The 23,603-nt window shown below is 38.5% G+C and overlaps 1 protein-coding gene across 1 annotated transcript; it reads right to left on the reverse strand.

Moving 5' to 3' along the window:
• Positions 1–2,240: 2,240 nt before the first annotated feature.
• LOC122991740 (transient receptor potential cation channel subfamily M member 2-like) lies at positions 2,241–21,635 on the reverse strand. Its single transcript, XM_044365015.1, is given in 32 exon segments — positions 2,241–2,912; positions 3,179–3,295; positions 3,777–3,878; positions 3,968–4,042; positions 4,137–4,227; positions 4,333–4,362; positions 4,672–4,736; positions 4,838–4,971; positions 5,084–5,168; positions 5,355–5,442; positions 6,515–6,647; positions 7,822–8,003; positions 8,145–8,325; positions 8,463–8,634; positions 9,431–9,563; positions 9,658–9,776; positions 10,396–10,609; positions 10,692–10,729; positions 10,881–10,956; positions 12,591–12,703; positions 13,056–13,201; positions 13,301–13,430; positions 13,517–13,654; positions 14,089–14,095; positions 14,241–14,590; positions 17,095–17,201; positions 18,060–18,162; positions 18,241–18,435; positions 18,913–18,974; positions 19,074–19,254; positions 19,345–19,511; positions 21,560–21,635. Coding segments are annotated over 32 exon segments (3,912 nt in total). The 5' UTR covers positions 21,621–21,635; the 3' UTR covers positions 2,241–2,795.
• Positions 21,636–23,603: the final 1,968 nt, after the last annotated feature.

Consider the following 23,603-nt stretch of genomic DNA (forward strand, 5'->3'; position numbering starts at 1 on the left):
TATATCTACTCCTTTTCGTTTTTTGTCAAATCCAGTGTTGCGAATAAAATTAATTAAGTTATTCCACTACTTTTGGCGGCAACTAGTAATGTAACTAATTACTTTTTCAAATTAATTACAATTACTGAAATTTAAAAGGGCTTGTTACTTGTTACTTTTGTCTTGCGTGAAAATAGTAGACAACTGTGGAGGATAGACAAACGCACAAACAACACAAACACAACATCATCTGACCTTATTGTGTCTCAGAGCCGCATTATTTTTTGAAACGAATTACACTTTGGCATTAAAAGTTACGCAAAAGTTACTTTGCCTAGTAACACATTACTTTTATATGCAGTAATTGGTAAAGTAATTCAATTACTTTTTGAGAGAAATAACTAGTAACTAACTAATTACTAATTTTCAGTAACTTGCCCAACAATGGTCAAATCCACAATCTATGAATATACAAATATTATTCATGCCGCATATGTGAAACATTGAGAAAAGCCTTTCTTAGGCTCCAGAGGGAGCTGCAAATTTCCTCAAGTGTTGTCATTTGAGTCAGATGGAGATGAAGATTCGAGTTCAAAAATTAAAGAAAATCTGGGAGTGTGAAATTAAAGAGATAAAAATAGAAAGTTAGAGAGAAGTTAGCTTACCATCTCAGCTTGAGAATGGCTTGAGGATAAACTGTTACTAGCCATCATAACACACCTGAATCCCCAAACTGTCGAGGCCGAATTGCATTCTAGGTAATGTAGGTGCCATGTTTTGACAAGAAGAATGCACTGACTAAAATATACACAATATCTCTGGTTCTGCTACATCAATTTTGACCCTTCTTTTTTCATAATTTGTTCATTGTGAGTCCGACAGTGTTACAGGACTGCGATGTTAAGCATTCTTTTGTGGTGATGAGCAACAATGGCCAGTCTCATATTGAAACACTTCCAAATACAAAGTAGACAAGACAACACTCAATTCCCTTACATCACAATATTTATTCAACAATATACAGATTAATTTCTCTCCACATCTCAGACTTGTCTTCAGTTTTTTTATACCGTATTTATCTTGCTTCCACTTTTGTACATTTTTTATTTACAAGATTTAAAATAAGTCTTTCTCTCCATTTATACAACATCAATAGTACAGTGTTATCACATCTCCAGCAGCAGGGATAAATACAAAGGGGGGAAAAATGTTGTATAGAATCAATTCTGACCTCAAGAACAAAAATTTTGGTGTTGCCATTTTTAAAATGTGGCTTTTTGATAAACTCCTGAGACCTTCCAGACCCCCACAACTTTTTGGCTTTGAAAAGAAAAAAATAATAAATAGCTGTACCCTTAGACTTAACAAAAATAGCATTGTGTTGGATGTGACATCACATAAAAGTATTTCTTAAAAAGAGACTAAAACCCTGCATTGAGCGTATACACATCTGCACATCTATATATATCATTTCAATAACTATCTTGAGGAGAGAGGTGGATGGATTAAAGTGCATTATACTGTATGAAAACTAAGCCCACAGTTATCACATGCAGGGCAGGAAATGAACTTTGTCCACCAGCCACAGTGGCTAACCAAGTACAAATTAAATTTGACATTTTAACCATCTGCAGTATTTTTTTTTTTTTTTTTTTTTTTTTTTACATGTAACTGGACCTTATGAACATCTCTAGGCTTATAAACCTGCCAAAATGGATAGCAGATAAAAATTGTTTATTGTGTTAATTTCCTGCCCTGATCACATGCAAATAACACCAGACACTGAGGGATATTTGTTTATCCATTATTCTAAGTCAACATACGGTACCAACATGGCTGCTGGTAATCTTGGACAGGGGCACTCATATTAATGACATGAACACATCACCACTCAGAGGGGGAACAACAGGTTCCCTTGGGAGAACTTTGCGTGTGTGAATAGCTCAGCTTTATCTCTGGGGAACACCCCCAACTCTGAGAGTGATGTCCAAATAAGGAAATGGGCATCAGACATAACAGAGGAGCAGAGGAGAGAGACTGAGATAGCGATGTAACCGACCTATGCACTGGTATTTGATTTTTTTTTTCTTCCCAAAAACAAATAATTTAAAAAATATTTGTATGAAACAAATATTTGTAAAAAAAAAAAAAAAAAAACCCACTATTTGTGCCTTGCCAAATAATTTATTTGTATTCGGGCACACCCCTAGCGGTGAGATTGCAGATTGCAGAGCCAGTGTTTTATTTGTCTGTTCTGGGCTACTGTAAAAACATGGCAGTGAAACATGGCGGGCTCCGTGGAAGAGGACCTACTCCCTATGTAGAGAAAGGGTTCATTCAAAGGTAATGAAATTATATTCCATTATATTCTGCCAAGTCTGTTCTGCTAGATGCCTCTAAATTCTACACACTGGTCCTTTAACTTCCTCTGCAGAACAATGTGACAGAACACTTTGTTTTCAATAAGACACCAAAAACAGCCAATACTATTCAATTTGTAATTGATTATTTAAAAGTGCATTAGATTATGTAAAGAATAAAGATCACACATGAAACAAACTGTAACATAAATGAACACCTTAACATACAAGGAGACTGACAGATGATGTATTTCAGTGGAAGAAGAAGTACTTGGATCTTTTCATGAAAGTAGCGATAGTAAAATGTTACTTATTTATAAGTACAGAAATATTAGCGACAAAATGTACTTAAAGTATCAAAAGTAAAAGTACTAATCTACGTCCGCTTTGACAAAAGGCCACATTAACAGGCAGAAGGAAACCTGTGGATGACGGGCAGTTACAGCAGCGTGAAGATCAGAACTTCTTGTTGTGCAGCTCAGCGACCTGCCTCAAAGAGTCTCTTTGGTTTGAGCTAAGTCTTGTTTTTCTGCTCACTTCCTGCCACTGAAGACAACCATGGCTGTGCACCACCTACGAAGAAAGACACCATAAAAACAAATAATTATATATATCCACTGTAGGAGGAATCATGACCTGAATTTCTTCCAAGAATATCACCCAAATGTAGAAGAAAAGTATCAGTCATGACACAAGAATTTAATTCTTCTTTACTTCACACATACAGTACAATTGCTGTTCTAAATGAAAGCTAATGGATAAAAGCTCTCTGTACTGTTAATGTGTAAAATATTGGATGCTATACATATTTTAAAATAATAAAATAAAAAGGTTCACACTACATTGTCGATTTCTGCCATAACCTCGCTCGTTCTGTCCAGGTGAAGGTTTAGGACAGTGGTTTCCACCCAGGCATTATCTGTGTTCCTGCTGTCGTCCACATAACCCTCAAACACCTAAAACACAGTAACACCAAAAAAGATCACTTGCAAGTCAGAATCAACAAATAACAATCGTTATTAATTATCTAATTCATTTAGTTCATAAACAGTAATTCAATCTGAAGATTTGAAGCAGAGGCAGGGTGGATCAGTTAGTTTAAGTTGATAAGCGTCTCAACCAAATGCAAATATTTAAAGGTAGAAAATTCAGAAGTTTCCTGGGTACTAAACCAAAGCTGGTCTTCAGAAACCTCGGGGGCATTTGTGATTCCCAGATCTAACATAGGTCCACTAGGCCTCTCAGGTCACCAGCTGTGCCCTGCTCAAAGTTCAAGACTCGTGGTGACCAAGCTCTTGCTGACCTATTGGTTTTTTAAAGGACATATTATGCTTTTTGTGGTTTTCTGTTATTTTTATACTGTTATAAACGATATTGCTCCTTTGGGACATTCTATTCTATTCTTTAAAGACAAAACAAAGTGTTGAACAAACCTACCTTTGTTCCCTCCGATACTTTTTCATTTAATTTTTCATACAATTTCTTCCCCATGGTTCTCTCAAGAGTCACTGGCAGGTGATGAGCAGATTCGACAGGTCCCTGAATATTTAAAAAATGACAACTAAGCAGCATATTTTAACAGCTCAAACAGGTAAACCACCTGAAGTGAATGAAACAGTAGGACTCACCCCAGGTAAAGCCAAGGTTTGTTGGTGATCGTCTCCAACTGCCAGAAACTCCAAAACAGATCGCTCGCTGTCTCGCTAGCTAGAAAAACAAGTTAGAAATTCTTAGATCATGCATTGCAAACATGTGGTAGTGAAGACAACCTTCTTCGTAGCACTGTAAAGACACAACTTACTGTGTGAGCACAAGGTCTACATGCAGATTTGGACCCAGGTGGCTGAGTGCACCTCGTCCCCTGATGCCCGTCCTTCCTCCTGGGTTTCTAGTGACAGATGAGAAATTGGATACATATTAAGACATCAAGACATGCTTGTAAGGTTATTGTAAGTGCTATTTGACACCTGGTGCATCTTATCAAGTATCATACCTGTAATTATCTAAGGGTTCTGATTCTGATCTGTGAGGAGAAAGAATAAATGAAATATGAGAGTTAAGGAGATAGAAGGAGGCTTGTAATTAGACAGTGGACCCAGAGTTAGGTCAGAGGGGTCAGTTATTCAAGCAGGAATTCATGGATCACTCAGGACCATTCACGATCCACTATTTGATTCAAGATCAGTTGTACAAATCTTTATTTTTACTGGAAAATGTTTTATTATCCTGACAAAATCCCTCGTTATGAATCATCTGAGCTGCAAATATATCCACACACCAACCCTAATAGGAACAAAGCCTTATGTGTGGTCTTCTCATAGTCAAAACATACCCATCCAAATGGTCTGCACTGTCCTCTGGGGTATAACAAGTCGGCATGTATGAGCTGAACTTGACCTAAAAAAAAGACGACATTAAAACAAACTGGATCCAATATTAATTTTATGCAGTAAGGACCAGCAGTTGGTGATTTCATGATGGAAATTTATGCTATATACCTCCCATGGCACCTTCTCATCAGGCACCGGGAAGCGGTTAAGTTTGCTGTTCGGGTAGTGCAACTGACGGGCATTCACATGGAAGCTGTCCTCTTTTTCAGTTTTAGGGGACTCACTGTCTGTTGTAGCTGATGCTGCATGAAAGAGGAAAACGTGACAGGAAATTTGCCATGTCACATATTTGCAAAATTATGATAAAAATATGCAAATTAACATAAATAAAAGATGAAGAATTTGGTAGCTGACTCGTTGCTTGTGTTTCTTTTGCTGCAAAACCCTGAGATTTCAGACTGTCCATAATCCACTGCTGGTTTTTGGTTGACTGGCCAACCTGACGAGACAAAATAAAACAAATACTTTTGATGACTGCATATACAATGCTACAGGGAACATCTGGACATAGAATTCATCAAACACAAATGGGTGTACCTAGAAGTGTGTTATCTCTTCTCTGTGTCGTGTGAAATGTGACAGACACAGGTGCAACGTTAGTGATAATCACAAATAAGGTCACAACCTGCTCCTCTAGTCGGGCCAGTCTTTTCATCATGGTGCCAGAGCTCATCTCCTTTTCCCTCTCCAGCCAATCAGTAATGGCAGAGATTCTGAGGAAACAGAAAAACACAGTATGTTTGTCTGGCATTTGTTGAATGTCACTCCCAGACTGTATAATGTTATATACTCACTGTGTTTGGTAAAAGTAGGATTTGGCCTGATCAAACCTTAAAAACTAAAACTATTGTCTTGCATTATAGCGATAGTGTGACATTTTAGGAAACATGCTCAGTCACTTTTTTGCATGAGTTGTGGCTGGTTAGCTTATTTTAGCATGAAGACTGAAACAGGGGGAAACAGATAGCCTTGCTCCGTCCAAAAAAAAATTCCCTGTTTCCTGTCTTTATGCTAAGCTAATCTAACTGTCCCCTGATACTACTTTCATATTTAACAGACAGATATGAGACTGGAGTTGTGTTTTTGTCCACATGAGAAATTGTAAGTCCAATACTTATGCTTCTTTTATCTCTGCTTTTGGTTTCCAACAACTCCTCAGGGAAATATCTGGCTGTTAAGCTGCTAGATGCTCTACTATGTTCACCGGCTAGTCACTAACTTTGTCTGTTTGCCATTTGGTGGTGAGCAGGTAGTTTGCAGTGAGTTCATCAGAGCTTTTCCATAAAAAAACAGCTGCCAACTGGAAATTAAGCTAATGAGAGCAGTGAGACTGAACAAAAACAGTACAGTAGTGAGCTGTAAAACCAAAACAATGAGCCAAAAGATGCCAAAACACTCTGCAGAGCTGAGGGAAACTGCAGAGTTGGGTGATAATTATCTGTTGGTTTGTCACTACAAACAACAAACCTTATCACATTATACATAATAATTGGACCCAATATTAATATAAAATTATTGATTAGTGCTGCTTTAAAGTTTAATTTCAACCAAATTCATTGCAGCTATTTTCACTGAGGGCTTAGCACCCAAGTGGGTTGCAAGATAAATCTGAGGTCTCACAGGATGATTAATGATTAAAGAGAATAAAAAATGTATTTGTTGCTTTTTAGTAGTAACGTACAGGATAGTTTCACCACTGTGTGGACAAGGGATGTAGACACCACTGCCTTTAAAGGATTGTTATGCATCTACACTGGGCTACTGTATATTTCTGTGTCAGTTTACTTTTTATTTGTGTCCAGGATGCGTTGCTCCATGCTCTGGTTCTGCTCCTGCTTTGTGGACAGCAGGTATCTGTCCTTTATCAAGGCCTCCCAGGACAACAGCTCCTCTTCCTCTGTCTGAGGAAGCTCATCCTCTGAAAAACAGGATGATAAAGATTGTTACATGCTTTTGAGTCATCTAGCTAATACTGTACATACACATACAAAATGCAATACAAACCAGAAAAGACACCACTATTAAACACCAAGATTTCTGCTGGTGCATCCTAAAGACAGACCTGTCTTTACATCACATGCAACTGTGGAAAACACTGCACTGGTGAAATGGCAAGAACTCTGGAAAAGACACTGAATGAACAATGAACACAAACACCAGACTTAAACCTGTTCACAACATCAGCTACGAAGGGGTCGAGGTCATCGACCAGGAGTCAGTGGACAACCGGAGGAAGATCAACAAGGACACTCACATCTGACACCAGAGACGACCAAAGTGACATATATATATATAGAAAAGGGACAAATACAGAAAAGCATCAATGAACTCAACAAATACTCTACAGCCATGCTAGCAGCTCTGTGAGGCTGTACTTAGGCAAAGTTCTGCTTTAAGCTAAATGCTAGCATTTGCATAATAACATGCTCACAATGACAATGATAACATGCCACTCCTAAGCAGGAATAATGTTTACCATTAAACACCATTGAAACCTTCATCACTGAAAATTTAGACCAGATGATGACAACAAGAGTGATATTTCATCCTGAGGGGGACATGAATGTGTCTACCAAATTTCATGGCAATCCATCCAACAGTTGTTGAGACATTTCACAAAAAAATACCGAAATAGATAGATAATTAAATTATGTAACAGTGGTTTTTGAATGCAATGTACAATGTTAAATCCAGTTTGATGAAATATATAAAAGAGACAAGTGTGGGGATTAATCGAGGGATGTGAAATGTTAAGTCCAATTTTATAACAGCACAGTTCAGCTGTATTTAGGGCATCAGCTTCTGGAGAGAAGTGTCTGTATCTGCTGGTGGAGGTACATGAGGTGGTTTAACAATCGACAGACTGGCATTGCCACCCTAGAGCCAGACTGCTAGCATGCCTAAAAACAATCATGTAAAAACTCTCAAATAAAATTAAAAATTTGTCAGCTTCATCAAAGCAGTTCTAGGAACGAGGTATTTTTTTCTGCAAGGACTTGACTAAAAGTGACAATAATCTATCTCATTCATGCACATTGGTCTAGAATCAGTATCATTTTACAATAGGCAGAAATGAATAATACAATACTTACTGAACTCTTTGTATTTGATGGGGGGCTTGTGCAGCACCACGTTCCTGATGAAGAGGTAAAGATGACTGAAGATGATAAAAGGAGGAGGGGCAGCAGGGCGGCTGTGATACTCCTTAATTAGCTCATATCTTTGGAACTTCCATATCCTGTCTGTGTTGTCTTGTACTTCCTGGAACGTAAAGCTACACAGGAACACAAAGAGAGATAGTGGTGTTGCACTGGTTTTATATGTCTTTATTAAACTAACAGCAGGTTGGAGAGAAAATCTCACACCACTGAAATTATGATTGATTTAAGACACAGTGATGTTGAGGAGAACTCACTTGAAGATAGCTATGAGCAGGTTGAGCAGCAGTATGTTGGCAAAGAGCAAATAAACACAAAGCATGATGATGGTGAGCCACTGGGGGAAGGCCGGTGTTTGGTTTTCGTTCAGCACTGGACACTTGGGCTTCAGAGGATCGATGCCATCCATGCTGCAAGAGTTTATGTCAAATGTAGCATCTGCAGACAGCAAAGAGATAAGAGACGACCAAGTGTGAGCCTCTTAAAAGCTTAAAGGGTGAAGTGTCCTGTAAGAGAAATGTGTCACAGTGTACCAACTACAAAGAAAGTTAGTATTATGTTCCATCTCCACTCACAATCAATATTTCTAGGAAAATTCCCAAATATGATCAGGTATGGCTCGTAAACAGCCCCCCGGATGATCCAGTCCAGCCGATTGTCATTGTGGATGAGGATGCCTTGTTTGGCCACACCGTACGCCACCACACAGGTAGTCAGCATGAACATGAAGAAAAACATATCCATCATCTGGAGGGCAGAAAAAACATTGGTTACAAGTTAGAAACACTGAAAAAAATGGACAAAAAGTGTCATGTGCTTTATGTACGGTTGAATCAATTAGTCGATAAGTTGTTTTGTCTATAAAATGATAGAAAATAGTGGAAAATGTCAATGACTGTATCCCAAAGCAACAGATGCAACGTAAAATGTCTTATTTTAACCCTAAACTTAAGAGACCAGAAAATATTTATATTTAAGATGTTGGAACCAGAGAATTTTTTGCATTTTTTCTTAAAGAATGACTCAAATCGATGATCAAAACAGTCAAAATAGTTTATTCATTTTCTGTCGATCAACAACACCAGGTATTTAGATATTTCATTTTCAGCCATTGGGGACTTAGTCAGAGATTTCTTACAAGCCATTTTATTAAAATTTTACATTTAATACTTAATAACTTAATAAAGTTGCATTCGTCCGTATATACGCTGCCAAAAGCATCACATCTATAAACTTTGCAAGGGCAAGTTTCAGCACTGAAAAGGTTGTGGTTAAACACACATCTCATCTTAGTGGTTTGACTGACTGAAATCCAGTCTGGTGGCAGAGAGATCAACTGCAAAACTTGGTTAAAAACCATTTTCATTTAACGCAAAGAGCACATCTCATCTGCAGACACCAGATGGAGGCCCAGTGAGGCAGAAGCCTCTTTTTGTATTAGATAAAAGATGTTCATAGCATTTTGTGTTCTGCAGTTACTCCAACATTACATCAGGCCAGTATTCATTATGTTTGTATGTAACCCTTGTGTGCATCCTCTCACCATCCTTCTGATTATGATGATTTTTGGTCCCAGAGTTCGACTGATGGTGAAGATCGCCATGAGACGGAGGCAGAAGACCACAAAGTCGATGCAGAGGAGGATTTTACCTGTATAGAACAGCTCAGTCGTCAACCTGAAATAGAAAAACATGGTCATTGAACAATAATGCAGCAGCCATGGGGCACTTCAGTGCCCTAAAGTGTTTGTCTGGGAGGAAGGAAACTTACCTAAATGCAAAGCCAATAATAAAGAGGATGATGGACAGAACGTCTAAAATATTCCACACATCGTTAATGTACTTCCCGGCTTTCCTCTGAAATCCATAGCCATCAGGATCATGAAAGAGCTGAGATAGAGAAGACAAATTGATAATGATGCAGTGACAAATATTTCTTGGAGTGAATCATACTCCATAGCATACCCCTTGGGCAAGGCCAAATACTTCACATTTGCTCTGAAAAGAATAACACTAGTAATGTTTGAACAAATCAGATGAAAACTAATGACCTTGATCATACCTTTATAGAAAAAAGAACGAGACACAATGCTGGCATCTACATGGATATAAACTTGCTCATGCAAATTGTTTCTAAGTTATTTACTTATTAAGTATTTAGGGGGGGATTCACAATGCAATTAAATGTGGTTAAGTTGAGTCCATAAGACATTGGACATTTGAACTGTCTGTCTTGAACTGTCTTGCACTTTAACTTTGGATTTCTGCTCTTCTTGCTGAAGTTTTTCTCAGTGCATGAAATCGTTTAAGTCTCCAGAGCAGCTCTGCTTCTAAGACATGTTTGCTTGAGGCTGTCAATAAACCATTTAAATAAACCGTTAAGTTTTTATGCTGTGATGAGAAAACCAATGCAGTAAATCAACACTATAGTTTAAAATTTTGAAAAATGTTGCAATCAGTGATGTCAAAGCAGGTACTTGTACATGTCTGTGTGTCAGCAGTCTCTCACCTGTCTGACCTCCTCACACGCCAGAGAGAACAGCCAGATGTAGAGCAGCACCTCTGCAGCAGACGGTGTGTCCTGGAAGTCGATCATGAGCACCCAAGCGAACAAGGTGAGGAAGGCATGGTAGGACACTATGTTCCAGTAAAACTTGACCTGCGGAGAGGTGTACAGGTAGACCAGTTTGGACAATCTGTCCAGAGGCTTTGGGTCCTGCAGGCTGGTGGGGTCGCTGTGGACAGAAAGTGTACAGGTGTTCAAGAGACAACCTGATGGTGAACTGGTTATTTTCCACAAGTGACATTTGAGGCACTTGAGAAAACATTTCCGTGTTTTTTTTCTAGTTTTCAGCTAATCAACTTGCTTACACCTCCAAGTTAGGGTTAAGGTGTCTATAATCTCTGAAGTGGTCACACAGTCAGATAGAATCAAGGTAATTTGTAACCCATGTATTAAATGTCTACTCACCGGCCACAAGGCTTTGTTCGAACTACACTTCCTGTCACCTTCTCCACTGTCTTCGACTCCTCCCTCTTCTCATTTTCCCTCTGGATGAGCTCGTCACGTCTGTGGAGATTTATTGATAATTCATTAAGAAACACTTTTGAACATCTACAGATGTGGTACAAATGGTAGCACAAATATGTTCACATATGTAAAACCCTCATCAAAAACCCTTAAAACAAATTTATACACGAATGTAATTGGGATAAAAAAATCCAAACCACTTGCAGCTTCGACAATGCATCATGAATTATAAACATGAATCAGTTCTGGTTGTCAAAGAAAACAGTAAAATAAGTCTTATCTAAGCGTAGATAGATGGGATGCTAAAACTTCAGATAAACCACTGCTACATTACATCAATTTTATAAATCCGTGATGAATGATTACTTTTATATTATGTACACAGTAATAGGAATACTCTACATTATATCCTGTAGATAGAAAGTAAGTTGATTGTGCAGAACAGCCTCAGACCTGCATGATATGCTGTCAAATATAAAACTTTCCATACATTTTTTTAAGAGGGAACGCCTCCAGTTTCTTTGAAAGATAAAAGAGGAGAAACTCCTTTATGACATAATATTATTTTTTAATTCTTGTGATTAAAGGGTACAATAAAAACCATTTGACCATATCAGTAACATTTTATAATACAGCCTGCGTTTTATGGTGTAACTTTCTATCATTTACCATGTAATTTCCTGGAACTTACAGTGTAACTTCCTCGTATGAATCAGTACATATGTGTATGTACAATGAAATCAAATGTTTTTGCCCTTTGCTCATGGCAGTTATGATGTAACTGCACTACATAATCCAGCCCACCCCCTGTTGTTACTATGTACTTATAGAGTAAGTAGTCTGTACTTACCAGTATGACCAAGAGAAGATTGTGAACTACATGATCCAGCCCATCTGCTGTTGTTACTATGTACTTACAGAGTAGGACTGGGAGAACAGCACATACATTGTGGTTTCTGTGTAATTAAAGAATAAAATCATTAACTACCTGTGTACCTTATTATTGTGTAATTAAAGATATACTATGTATATTATTACATTACTGTATTGTTATTTTTTCATCCTCAGATTACAATAAAATCCTTCCATAGCTGTGCACTTGAGAGAGGTAAGTTTGCATGAGCTGCTGCAGTGTTGGACCAAAATGGCTGCTAGGAGCTAATTTTCAAAAGTATAGACCCATTTCTCAACTTGTTCTTATTCAAAAGCATACAATGAAGTAGAAGACATAAGCATAATAAATCTCTGGAGTGTGGGTGAAGCTTGCCTGCCAAACACACATGCATGAAAAATGATTGTCATAACTGCCGTGAGAAAAAACATTTGATTTTATTGCACATATACATATGTACTGATTCATACAAGGAAGTTACACTGTGTGCTCCGGGAAATTACATGGTAAGTGACAGGAAGTTACACTGTAAAACACAGGCTGTATTATAAAGTGTTACCCATCAGCTTTAGAAACAATTGATGTACAAATGGCAGCAGTGCTGTCATTTGTGCTGAGCTACTGTAACAGGCTGCTGGCAAATTCACTGTACAGACATGAGAGGGTACTGATAATCTCAAGGAATTAATAAGCACTCAAAAGGTTGAACTATTCCTTTAATTCTGGGAAAGTTTCCTTCCTTTTTTTCACAGCAGTGGTGGTCTGGGCAGACAGGACTCACCTGAAAGTCAGAAAGCTGGTGTAGATAAGCGGGAAGAAGATCATACAGATTAGGACTCTCCAAACAGGGCTGTCCACTGAAAGCTCACCACACCAGATCTGAGTCAGAAGAGCCTGGAAGACAGACATGTTAGCAGTCTGTTAGCAGTCATACTGTATCTGCAGCAATTAATACTGCTGATATTAAATACCAATATACTCTAGAGAAATGAAAGTGTATAAAGTCTCATTCATCAAGTTAAATTCAATGATCATTTGCACAGTTTATCCACATTTGTGTTATTGGATTCAGCATTCATAGTGTAACAGACTAGAATCTTGCACTGTGAAGAAACATTGTTTTGTTTTTTGTTTTTAGCTATAATAGCTTTTTCTACACCAAAAGGTTTTGTACTCAACATGTTGTGTGTCTTTGTGTGAAGTGGATGTTGTTGAAAGATAGAGAAAGAGTAGATGTTTTCTCTACCTGAACACCTGACAGAGCTACAAAATTCTTATCATCAGCCTCCAGTGCCAGCCTAAAGCATGTTGTCCTGCCCCAAGATGGTGACGCACGAATCAATAACTTCAGAGCTCGCGCCTCGTCACTGTCATAACACTCACTGAACACACCTGGGACACACACACACATATACATACAATGAAGACAAATGCTAACCTTGAATTATCTTTTCATCAATAAAACCAATCATTATGTCTGTGTTATTATACCAATGGCATGTTCCTCATAGTGACTGGCGAGTGCTCGCATGTCCTCTGTCTCATCTGCATCACTTCCTTCCTCAGCCATTTTCTTCAGGATCTTACTGGCTGCCAGAGCAGCAGATATGCAGTCTGTACACTGTGCAATTACAAATACAGACACAGACAAGCTGATATACACACAATGCAAAATTCATCTGTATACAGTGTAAGTGTTTTGATCACCTGCTCCCAGGCTATTTCAGCCAGCTCCTTATTGTTCTGGACAACAGCCCAAAGAAAAAGGTCTCTGCCTGGATCCCTCTTTGCTTCAGCGTTGTCCTCCCTGAGTGGAGCTTTGGAATCCGTCTGACTTTTAGACGGCTGGAGGAAAAGTGAAGGAAAGCAATGTAAATTGAATTAATTGCATGTTTTGGTGCAGGGCCTTAGCCAGGATTTTAGTAACCCTGATGTCATGAATTTAATTCATCTCAACTTCATAAAATTTTGACTAGACACCAATTTGGATTTTTCTTATGTCTCTTTTTTCAGTTTCTGTACATTTCATCTCCCAATATGGTCTAAACACCTTCTGCACTCTGTCCAGAATAAAATTCTGTTTTGAAAATACTGAATTATTTATCAATTTATTTATTTGTTGGCCTTAAAGTATTCTGTTATAAAAATACTGGAATCAGTCCAGAAAATACTGCAAAAATGTATGTTTCGGAATTATAGAGTGTAAATACTCACAATTTATAAAAATCCATAAAATCCCACAAAAAACACCAAGGACACAACCTCAGTGTCTTAGATACCACGTCCCTGATTTGCTTAGTTGTTATTTATAGTCCCAAGGGTTAGGGTTAGAGTTGTTACACCATATTCACTCAGTCACAATGTGTGTTTCCCACAGCTCGTAGAATTGTAGATAAACAGACTCACTGACACTGATGTATCCTCCATGGACATGTTGAAGTCATTTGTCGTGGTGGAGGGAGGGTAGAGGCGCTGGGTGAAACTGCCCAGCAGGTAGCGCACCTCATCAGACACATGAGTCATAGAGATGCTTTCACTTTGCACTGCCTGAGCTCGAGCCCTGATGCCCAACACTTGCTTCATGCTGCTGCGAGAACTGTCGACCCGCTTGACAAGCTTGTGGAGGAAAAAGCAGCGGGGCAGCTGTATGTAGAGGTCACATAGAATGTTCTCGTCCTGCAGGAAATCATTCAGATTCACACCGTTCTCCAGCAGCAGACTCACAAACTCAGGCTTGTTGCCGACCAGGGCGGATTTCATGGCCCAGTGGAGGTCACTGGACTATAAGATGGGAACAAAACATGAACACATGAACCACACACATGAACATCCTGAACATTATCTGACCACTGTTAGTTGTAACAGCATTTTTTTTTCACAGCAGCACATTTCTCTCATTTGATGTGGAATAACAGGATTTTGAGGTTATTTGAGGTTTTGGTATAGCAGTATGGGAAGTAGGGCAGTCTTTCATGACACAGTTTATAAGATTTTATGACACACTTGTCCTCTGCACCTCGTATCTTTTATGATACAAGGCTCAGAGAACAATTGTTTAAACAGCCTGTGATGGTATGTTTGTACTGTTTAAAATTTTCGAAGACTGCAATAAACAAGAGGTTTACATGAAACATATACATAATACATACATAATATTTCTGTAGTTGTCTTGCATATATTGTTACATCTCCATATGGAAATAGTAAATTATGCAACAACACAATTACATTTTTGTTTACTTAGTCTTCACTTTCTTTTGAATAACTTTGTTTGAAAATCTGAACATGTCTCATACAATGTTCCAGTGGACCACATGTTTCAAGACTAAGAAATAAAGGGGGTCCTCAACATCACTAACATTCCTGTTCTCACTAACCCTGAAGAATAATGAGAAACACAGATTATGTATTTAGGACTATGCCATTGTTGTTTATCATGATTTTGGTTTGTAACTCTGACTGTTCTTGCTTAGCCAAGATAGATAGTGTCGACCACTGCCCCATTGGTTAACAAACTACCCAGATGTTACAAACTGAATAAACTGACAAATTAACTCTTTCACCTATGGACTGTACAGTACATGTATGTTTGTGCTCCCAGGATCACACATCAAGTGTAATCCTGAGACCAAAGGGGAGATGTTGGGTCTCACTGGCCGACCACATGTTTCAAGTGTGAACTCAACCCTTGGACTCAGGTTAACAAAACTAGAGGTTCCCCTCTTCTCTTTCTCTTTCCCCTTATGGCTGCTGTGGGAGCAGCTCTGCTGCTCAACTCTCTGCTCTCTTGTGTGGCCTGCTCAGGGCACACACACAAAACTCTTTTCTTTACGGCAGAAGATGCAAGAGCCTGCGTAAGACTCAGTAACTAAGTTTTCTAGTGCCAGCAGCTACCACACAAGTCTGCTGGCTGAATAAACAAGCACAGGCAGGGTTCGCTTGCCGCTAACTCTGTAAGGACTGCACAAAGGAGTGACCTGGGCCCTCCGGCCTGCTCGGTTGGATCACTGTCAGTCAGCAAAGCCTGCACCAGTCAGCCTGGAGCCACAGCTCTTCCCCAGCCCGGTTCACCCGCTGGACTCAACAAAGCAGCACCTCTCTTTCTCCACCTCTCTTTCCCTATAACGTATGCATAGCATAGAACAGCACATGACTAAAGCACAGAACTGCTTTATTTAATCAATGTACTGTACCGATTTGGCCAATGTTATTCATTGAGCTGTATTGTTGTGATGTCCCATTCATGGTCATGTTATTGCATAGTCACACTGCTAAATTTATGTTAGCATACTTAACACACGTCACATCCAGTAACTAGGCCTTGCATGCAACTAACCTCTTCCTAACCTGGCACCTTTATCCTACACAAATAGGCCTTGAAGAGAGACCCACACAGTTAAGAGGTTTAAAATCCAGCTTGCACATTTTGCTTCAGGCAGCACATGTGGTTCTAGACACCACATGGTCTGGCCTTTTGTCTCTGTGGTTCTCTTTGTCAGCCATAATGTCTGCATGCCGTGTGCTCAGTCACCATGTGACTTCAGCCATCTTTCCATTGTTTTCTCCACACACTCATATACCTGTATATAGATACATTTAGTTAGATTACTTTTGAATATACATGCTGTCTGTTTAATGCTGCATGAGAGTGAATTTTGCTAACCTCTGCTTTGCAAAGAGCTCCAAAATCCTTCAACCTCAACTAGCTATTGATATGGTAATTTATGGTGATTAAATTAATTATTAATCAAAGTTCCAAATTGATAGCTTAGTAAATTTTGAGACTGAATTTGTCTATCTTTTCTCCCAGGGTGGTGCCCCGTTATTATTATTTGTTATTAATAATTTCTGTTGATTTTAATAATTAATAATTATCTTTGATAATCATTAATTGTTGCTGATTGCCAAACCTGTAGCCAAGGACCAACAGTGGCACAAAGGTTTTCCGTATTTCTTGTGTATCTTTTATGTGTGCCATATTTGGAACAAGAGTTTTTTTAGAGAGTAATTCATTCTACAACATTTATGAGGACATTGATCATGCGAGATAAAATATGTCAGTTGTAGTTTGCCACCTCTCCTAAATGGTCTTGTCCTTTTAGCTCAGCACTTCATAGGGTCACTTTTCATGTTTTTCAGTCAGTCTGTTGCACTTGTTTATTATATCTTAATAATAACGAGGGGAAGGGTACACTGAATCAGGTTCAGACGATGGCCTTTATGTGTCAATCCTGCATCTGTGACAGATTGCTGCTGGTGTTGGTGTTGTATAATTGGCAGACTCACCTCCCACTGACTTTCCTCAGTGAAGATCTCAGTCTCAGCTATGTCCGTTCGGTTCCAGGCTATAGCCAGTTCCAGCTGCCTCTTCCAGGCCTCGGTGGACCTCGAAGCTGAGTGGAGAATTTACATTTTACAACATTTTTGTGACACCCACAACCAATTTACATCAAATCAACAGACTGACCGCTCAATTTTTCGCTCAACTACTTAACCATTTTGTCTTTAAATTGACAGAAAATTGAGAAATCGCAACTTTTTTTGTCTGACCAACAGTTCAAAACCAGAAAATATTGAGTTTACAGCTCTGTAAAACAGATAAAAGCAGCAAACCCTCACATTTAAAGGTCTAAATAAAGGTTGTCGTTTTGTGCTTTATGATTGACTTTATGATTCTTCATATAAAATTTGCTGATGATAATAAACTAATTGCTGCAACACAACATAACCTGGGGTCAGCGATTGAGCAATGCTAGACACCATGTTATCTGATTAGTTTAGTGCCTGTGAGTGGCGAGGCTTTACTTACAAACAAAGATTCTACTATTAATTTTGTGGCCACAGAGGAGAAAAGACAGCAGATGTCCGAGCTGAGTGAGCAGGACAATTGCCTGGAAATCATTTTAATAATATTGATGGAGCTCAGTGATGAAACTTCTATATGTTGCAAAGCAGTTGAGCTACAGTACAGAATGATGAATCATCATTATCAAAACACAATGGGTTTGCATATTTTTTATATAAATACATCAAGTGTAGCTATCAACGTCTTTCTGTAAAGAAAAGCAATCATTAAGTTGAAAATATCTGCAACAATATGTGACTCTTGGCACATCTGATACCACAGTCCAGTCTGAGACGCAACATAATACCTGTTAAAACTTGGCACTAAACCTTTCTGTGTTCATGCACTGCAGTCTACAGTCAGTCCAATCAGTTATTGAGCATCTGTGTGGAAACCATGTCCCCACCTTTAAGGAGTGCTTGAAGAATGGCTACATCCACTTCCCCTCGATTGTCCTCGCTTACACTGTATATTGTCAGCAAGTGAGACATGCTGATGATGTCCTGAATCTGGCACAGAAAACAGACACAAGGTGTTTCACATCAAACTTTGTTTCAAGCATCAGAACGTTCAGAACGTTCAGCTACCTGCTTGGTCCATTCTTCTATCTTGAAGTTGTCAGAGTTTTTGAACTCTCGGCCGAAGAACTTCTTTAACAACTGGTTGATGAGATCGATATTGACCTGGGTCTTTGCTGCCGCTTTGGCAATCACATCTGCTATCCTCCCTGAGCCTTCGAAGATCACACATGGTGTACCATTCATCATGGCGTTATATATTCTCTGAGAGGAGAAACATAAGACAGTCATACAGAGACGAGGACAGATACCTGTGTATTCATGCAGTGACCATTTGCACTGTGCTGATCTCTGCACATACATAGACATACATACAACAGATATCTTAAAATACATTTCTCTAAAAAAAATGTTGCTGTTTTTATACAGCTCTCACTAATTTGTATTTATATGTTTTAACAGTAAAATCACAACTCTTGTTTATAATCTTTAGTTAATTTTACTGTTCTTATTTATATACATATTTTACTCAGTATTGACCTCAATGTTGTAATGTGACATTCAGTTTACACATTTCTTTACTCCAGTAGATCTTTACTTATAGTATGTGCGTTTTTTGTTTTTATTTCACACTTGCTTTGGCAGTGTAAATGTATGTTTCCCATACCAATAGAGCTCCTTTGAATTGAATTTAATTGAACTGACAGATAGAGAGATAGAGGCAGGGAACTGATGACTCACATCCAGAGTGCCTGGTCCTCCAGCCAAAACCACATACACCACAGGGATGGTCACACCACTCTCTAGAGGTCAGACAATACAGAAAATAAAATATCTATATTACAAACTGGACTGATAAAACAGAATCAGATATGAGATGATATCTGTAACATCAGCTCAACCTTCGTTTCCAAGATGCTTTCTGGAGATGTATTTCTCCAGATGGCTTCGCAGTTCGATCTCCACCCCGTATTTTCCATGGGTCCCATCGTCCACCAGCAGGAAGTGCGTGTGGTTGTTGTCAAGGCAGGACAGTTGTCCTTGGTCATTGATGTCCATCGAGTAATGGGCTGGGAAACAACCCTGAGAGGGAGGAGGGGAAAAGGTAGAAGAAGGCTATGTGTGGCCACAAGAAAGACAAAAAGCCAAGTGGGTAAATGTATTGTTTTGTACCTCTGAATGCACCAATGCTTTCCTCTTGTGAATGATTCCCCATGTTGTCACTCCGATAACCACGATCTGGCTCTGCATGGAGCCGCTGCTCAGAGCATAATCCCTCACAGCCTTCCCTACATGCTTCATCACACCTGCATGGGTACCACCAGTGATAATCCAGGCACCTGCATACAACACAATATGTGTCCAAAACATACCATATGGCCAGAAATATGAGAGATTTTATTTGAGATTGCACACAAATGAGATCTCAATGTCTCATTCCAAAACCATGGGCATTGAAGGAATAGGTAAAGGAATAGTTCATGATTTTGGGAAATAGACTTATCCACTTTCTTTCTGAGGGTTAAAGCTTACAAATGAACATGTTATGTCTCGTTTGTTTAATCCCCTGTAAAACCACAACTTGTCATTTTTACACTTCTTTTTGTGCTAAGCTAAGGTAAATTGCTGCTTGCTGTAACATCATATTCAACAGACAAAGTGATATCAATCTTCTCATCTAACTCTTGGCAAGAAAGTGAATAAACAACCATTCCTTTACTATCATTTTCTAACAGCCTGCAGTCTTCCAGGAAGAGACTTTGGACCCTGGAGCAATTTGATGGGAAACTTTTGGCACAAAGTTAGAAGCACACTATTGGCTAAAACTTTAATGTATTAGGATTAAGATTTATTTTAAATGGAACAAAGAGCTATAGCTCAAACCAAAGACACAACTTCAGATCAAAAGTAAAAGTAACTGGACATGGACCACATACTTTACAGTGAGTACTACTGCACAGTATATATTGTATGCTAATATTTATAGTGTACTGTTTTTGCATTTTGTATGCAACGTAAATAATCAACTTCTGTGCCAACAGGAAATGACACAGGGCATGTGCAGACGAATGTCAATCAAACTGTGACTTAGGAAAGCGACTGCTAATTAAAGCCATTCAAGAGGAAGCAAAATGTTTTCCAAATATTTAATACTTTTGTTGTAGCCATTTTTTAGTTTAAAATAAATATGATCGTGTAGCCTATGAATTATTGTATATATATGAGTTGGAATTGCTATATTAGTTATGTGTAGAAATTTGGATATAATTTTATATAGCTACCTTTGATTGCCTGTGGCTGAGAGGCATGCATTATTGTTTGGGCAGGTGACTGAACAGCAATCATATACTCACCTGGTCATGGCGGTGAGTGAGTCAGTCTGGCAGTGTCGGACAGGGTGAGACTATGGTTCAATGCCAATTTTGACCACTTCATAGCAATTCAATACAACTTTTAGTTATTTTTTCGATATCTTTTGAATTTAATAGGAATTATGGAGCTGTTTTTGTTACCTTGGTAACTCCTTTTTTGCTGAAATAAATTATTCAAAGTTTCAACAAGCTTGGAGAGCGTCTTGAAAACCACCACAGGCTCAAACTGTTACCTGTTCAAGGCATCTCTACCCTCAGATCCCAGGACAACTTTATTTGTTTGTTGCAAAATCTTTCTGGAGCTGCCTCATCACCATCTACAATTTGCTAAGAGTTTTTTTTAGCTGCGAGTAGAGGTGGAAGTTACAGATCAATTTACTGATACAAAACAGTTTGTTGTCACTGACTATGTTGTTTGTATGTTTGCTTTGCAGTCTTTTAATGAGCTTTGATACTGTGTATCACAGCTGAGACTACAGCGTTACTTTCAGTCACCAGTGAGCTAAAAGCTACTCATTCATTCAGTGACAATAGTGATTCAGTGCAGTCAGTTCAGTTTGAAGATTCAGTGTTAAAGATTTGTTCGTACACCTCTAGCTGTGAGTAGCTTAATAGCTGTCAACTTTGAGTGCACTTAGTCACACAAATGTGAACACACTACTTAAAATTCAGTTATTTCAATTCAGAATTATCATGCGGTATAGAATGGGACATAGAAAGCTCAGTAAGACAACACTGCACTTTAAATAGCACAAGCTCTGAAAGAAGGAACCTTTGAGGTGTTGTTAATTGTATGTTATATTTGACCACATATCATAAAACCTTTGCATGAATCTGAATGAAGGTGATAAAAACAGATGAGTTCCAAGATGTGGTGGTTGCAGGGACACACAGAGACTCCATGGATGAAAATGTACTCATAAAACACATGCTGTCACAGCATCTCTGGCTAATCATTGGTATACAACTCGACATCTCACACACACAATTCTCTCTCTGTGTGTCTGCTGGCTGACCTGTTGTCTCGGCCGCTTTAATAAGACCTCTGTGGAACGTGTTCTTGAGACGAGACTTCATAGAGAACTTCTTCAGATAGAGCTTCTTGGCTCCTCCGATCACTGAGATCAGCAGGTTGGGAGGAGGAAGTTTCCACTGTTCAGTCAGTAACTTGTAGAGGACCTCAGGCTTGGTGCCTACGGACACTCGCACATACTGAGAATGAACATAAATAGGTAATTCCACCGAATCAGTGCCATATGCATGTTATAACTATTCAAAATTAAACTTTAACCATTCAAAATGTGTAATGGTACATATCAGGTGAAATTCTTCATATGAGTAACAGGACTGAAAGTAACATGACTGAGTTTTAAGCATAGCATTAGCAAATACATGAAATATTACTGCTAATAGAAATAACATTTAGCAAGTGTTTACCAAAATTGTCTTTAAAAAAACAAACATAATAACATCTAAGAAATAATTATAGAACAGGTCTGAACGTTGAGATTTACGTTCTCTCTATTGTTTCTAAATGACAAATTCTTCATATGAGTAACAGGACTGAAAGTAACATGACTGAGTTTTAAGCATAGCATTAGCAAATACATGAAATATTACTGCTAATAGAAATAACATTTCGCAAGTGTTTACCAAAATTGTCTTTAAAAAAACAAACATAATAACATCTAAGAAATAATTATAGAACAGGTCTGAACGTTGAGATTTACGTTCTCTCTATTGTTTCTAAATGACAAATTCTTCATATGAGTAACAGGACTAAAAGTAACAGGACTGAGTTTTTAGCATAGCATTAGCAAATACATGAAAATATAGCCACATGACATCAATTTGAATAGCATGAGAACATTCAGCAATTTCAATTGGTTTACCAAAACTGTCTTTAAAAAAAGCCAACAACATAATAAAATCTAAGAAATAATTTAGGTAACAGGACTGAATGTTGAGATTTACATTCTCAGTCACACTTACAATGTGATCAAAAATACAGAAAATAGAGTGAATGAACTGAAGAAACTTGATCATGTGACTTTTGGAATGTCCTAAATTTTTAGAGGGGGGAATGTGTCAGGGTAACAGGACTGAGTGTTAACCTTGGGACATGACTAAAATCTGTATTTTAACATATTATGAATGATGAGAAAATGTATTTTATGTCTAAATCGGAAATAGAGTCAATAACACAAAAAGTAAGATTTCTGAAGGATTCTAATCATTACATTTCATAGTGAAGTGTAGTGTTAGAGAGTGGGGATGGGCTAAAATCCTTTTTTATTTTGGTGTTCTAGGTAGTTTTTATTAAGGTTTTACATGGTGTATCTTCAAATTGCAATTAGGACAAAGTGCAGGATACTTTGCTTGAGAATATAATGTATTATACAGATACTTTTCATGCATATTTATGCATGTAATGTCCTGGGGAAGGGAAAGGCACCGATACGGTGGAATACAAACACAGATGTGAAGGCAAGTATATAGACATGCAGGGCACGTGTTTACATGCACTCAAGGTAATGTTAGATACATTAATCAAGGATTGTTTCACCTTGCCAGTCTTCTGTCCCAAACCATTAAATCTGATGTCTCCAAAAGCATCAGTGGGCACTTCACGGACATGTCTGTGTATGTTCCACAAGTCGCCTGTGAAATCCTCTGGCTTGATGGCTTCATCCACATGATCAGTCTTTGAGTAGCCACACTTACAGATATCCTCTCTAGTGAAGAAACACATGTGAATACTTTTTATTTTACTCAACAATTTCAATTCAATTCAATTTATTTATATAGCACCAAATCACAACAAAAGTCATCTGAGGGCACTTTTCACATGGAGCAGGTCTAGACCATACTCTTTAATTTACAGAGTGAGAGACCCAACAACTCCCCCATGAGCAAGCACTTGGCGACAGCGGCGAGGGAAAACTCCCCTTTAGCGGGAAGAAATCTCAAGCAGAACCCGGCTCTAGGTAGGCGGCCGTCTGCCCTGACCGGTTGGGTTGAGAGAGAGAGAAAAGGGGGCAGGGGGAGAAGCAGAACAGC

Source organism: Thunnus albacares, chromosome 11 (assembly GCF_914725855.1).
Source record: "Thunnus albacares chromosome 11, fThuAlb1.1, whole genome shotgun sequence".
Classification (NCBI taxonomy): domain Eukaryota; kingdom Metazoa; phylum Chordata; class Actinopteri; order Scombriformes; family Scombridae; genus Thunnus; species Thunnus albacares.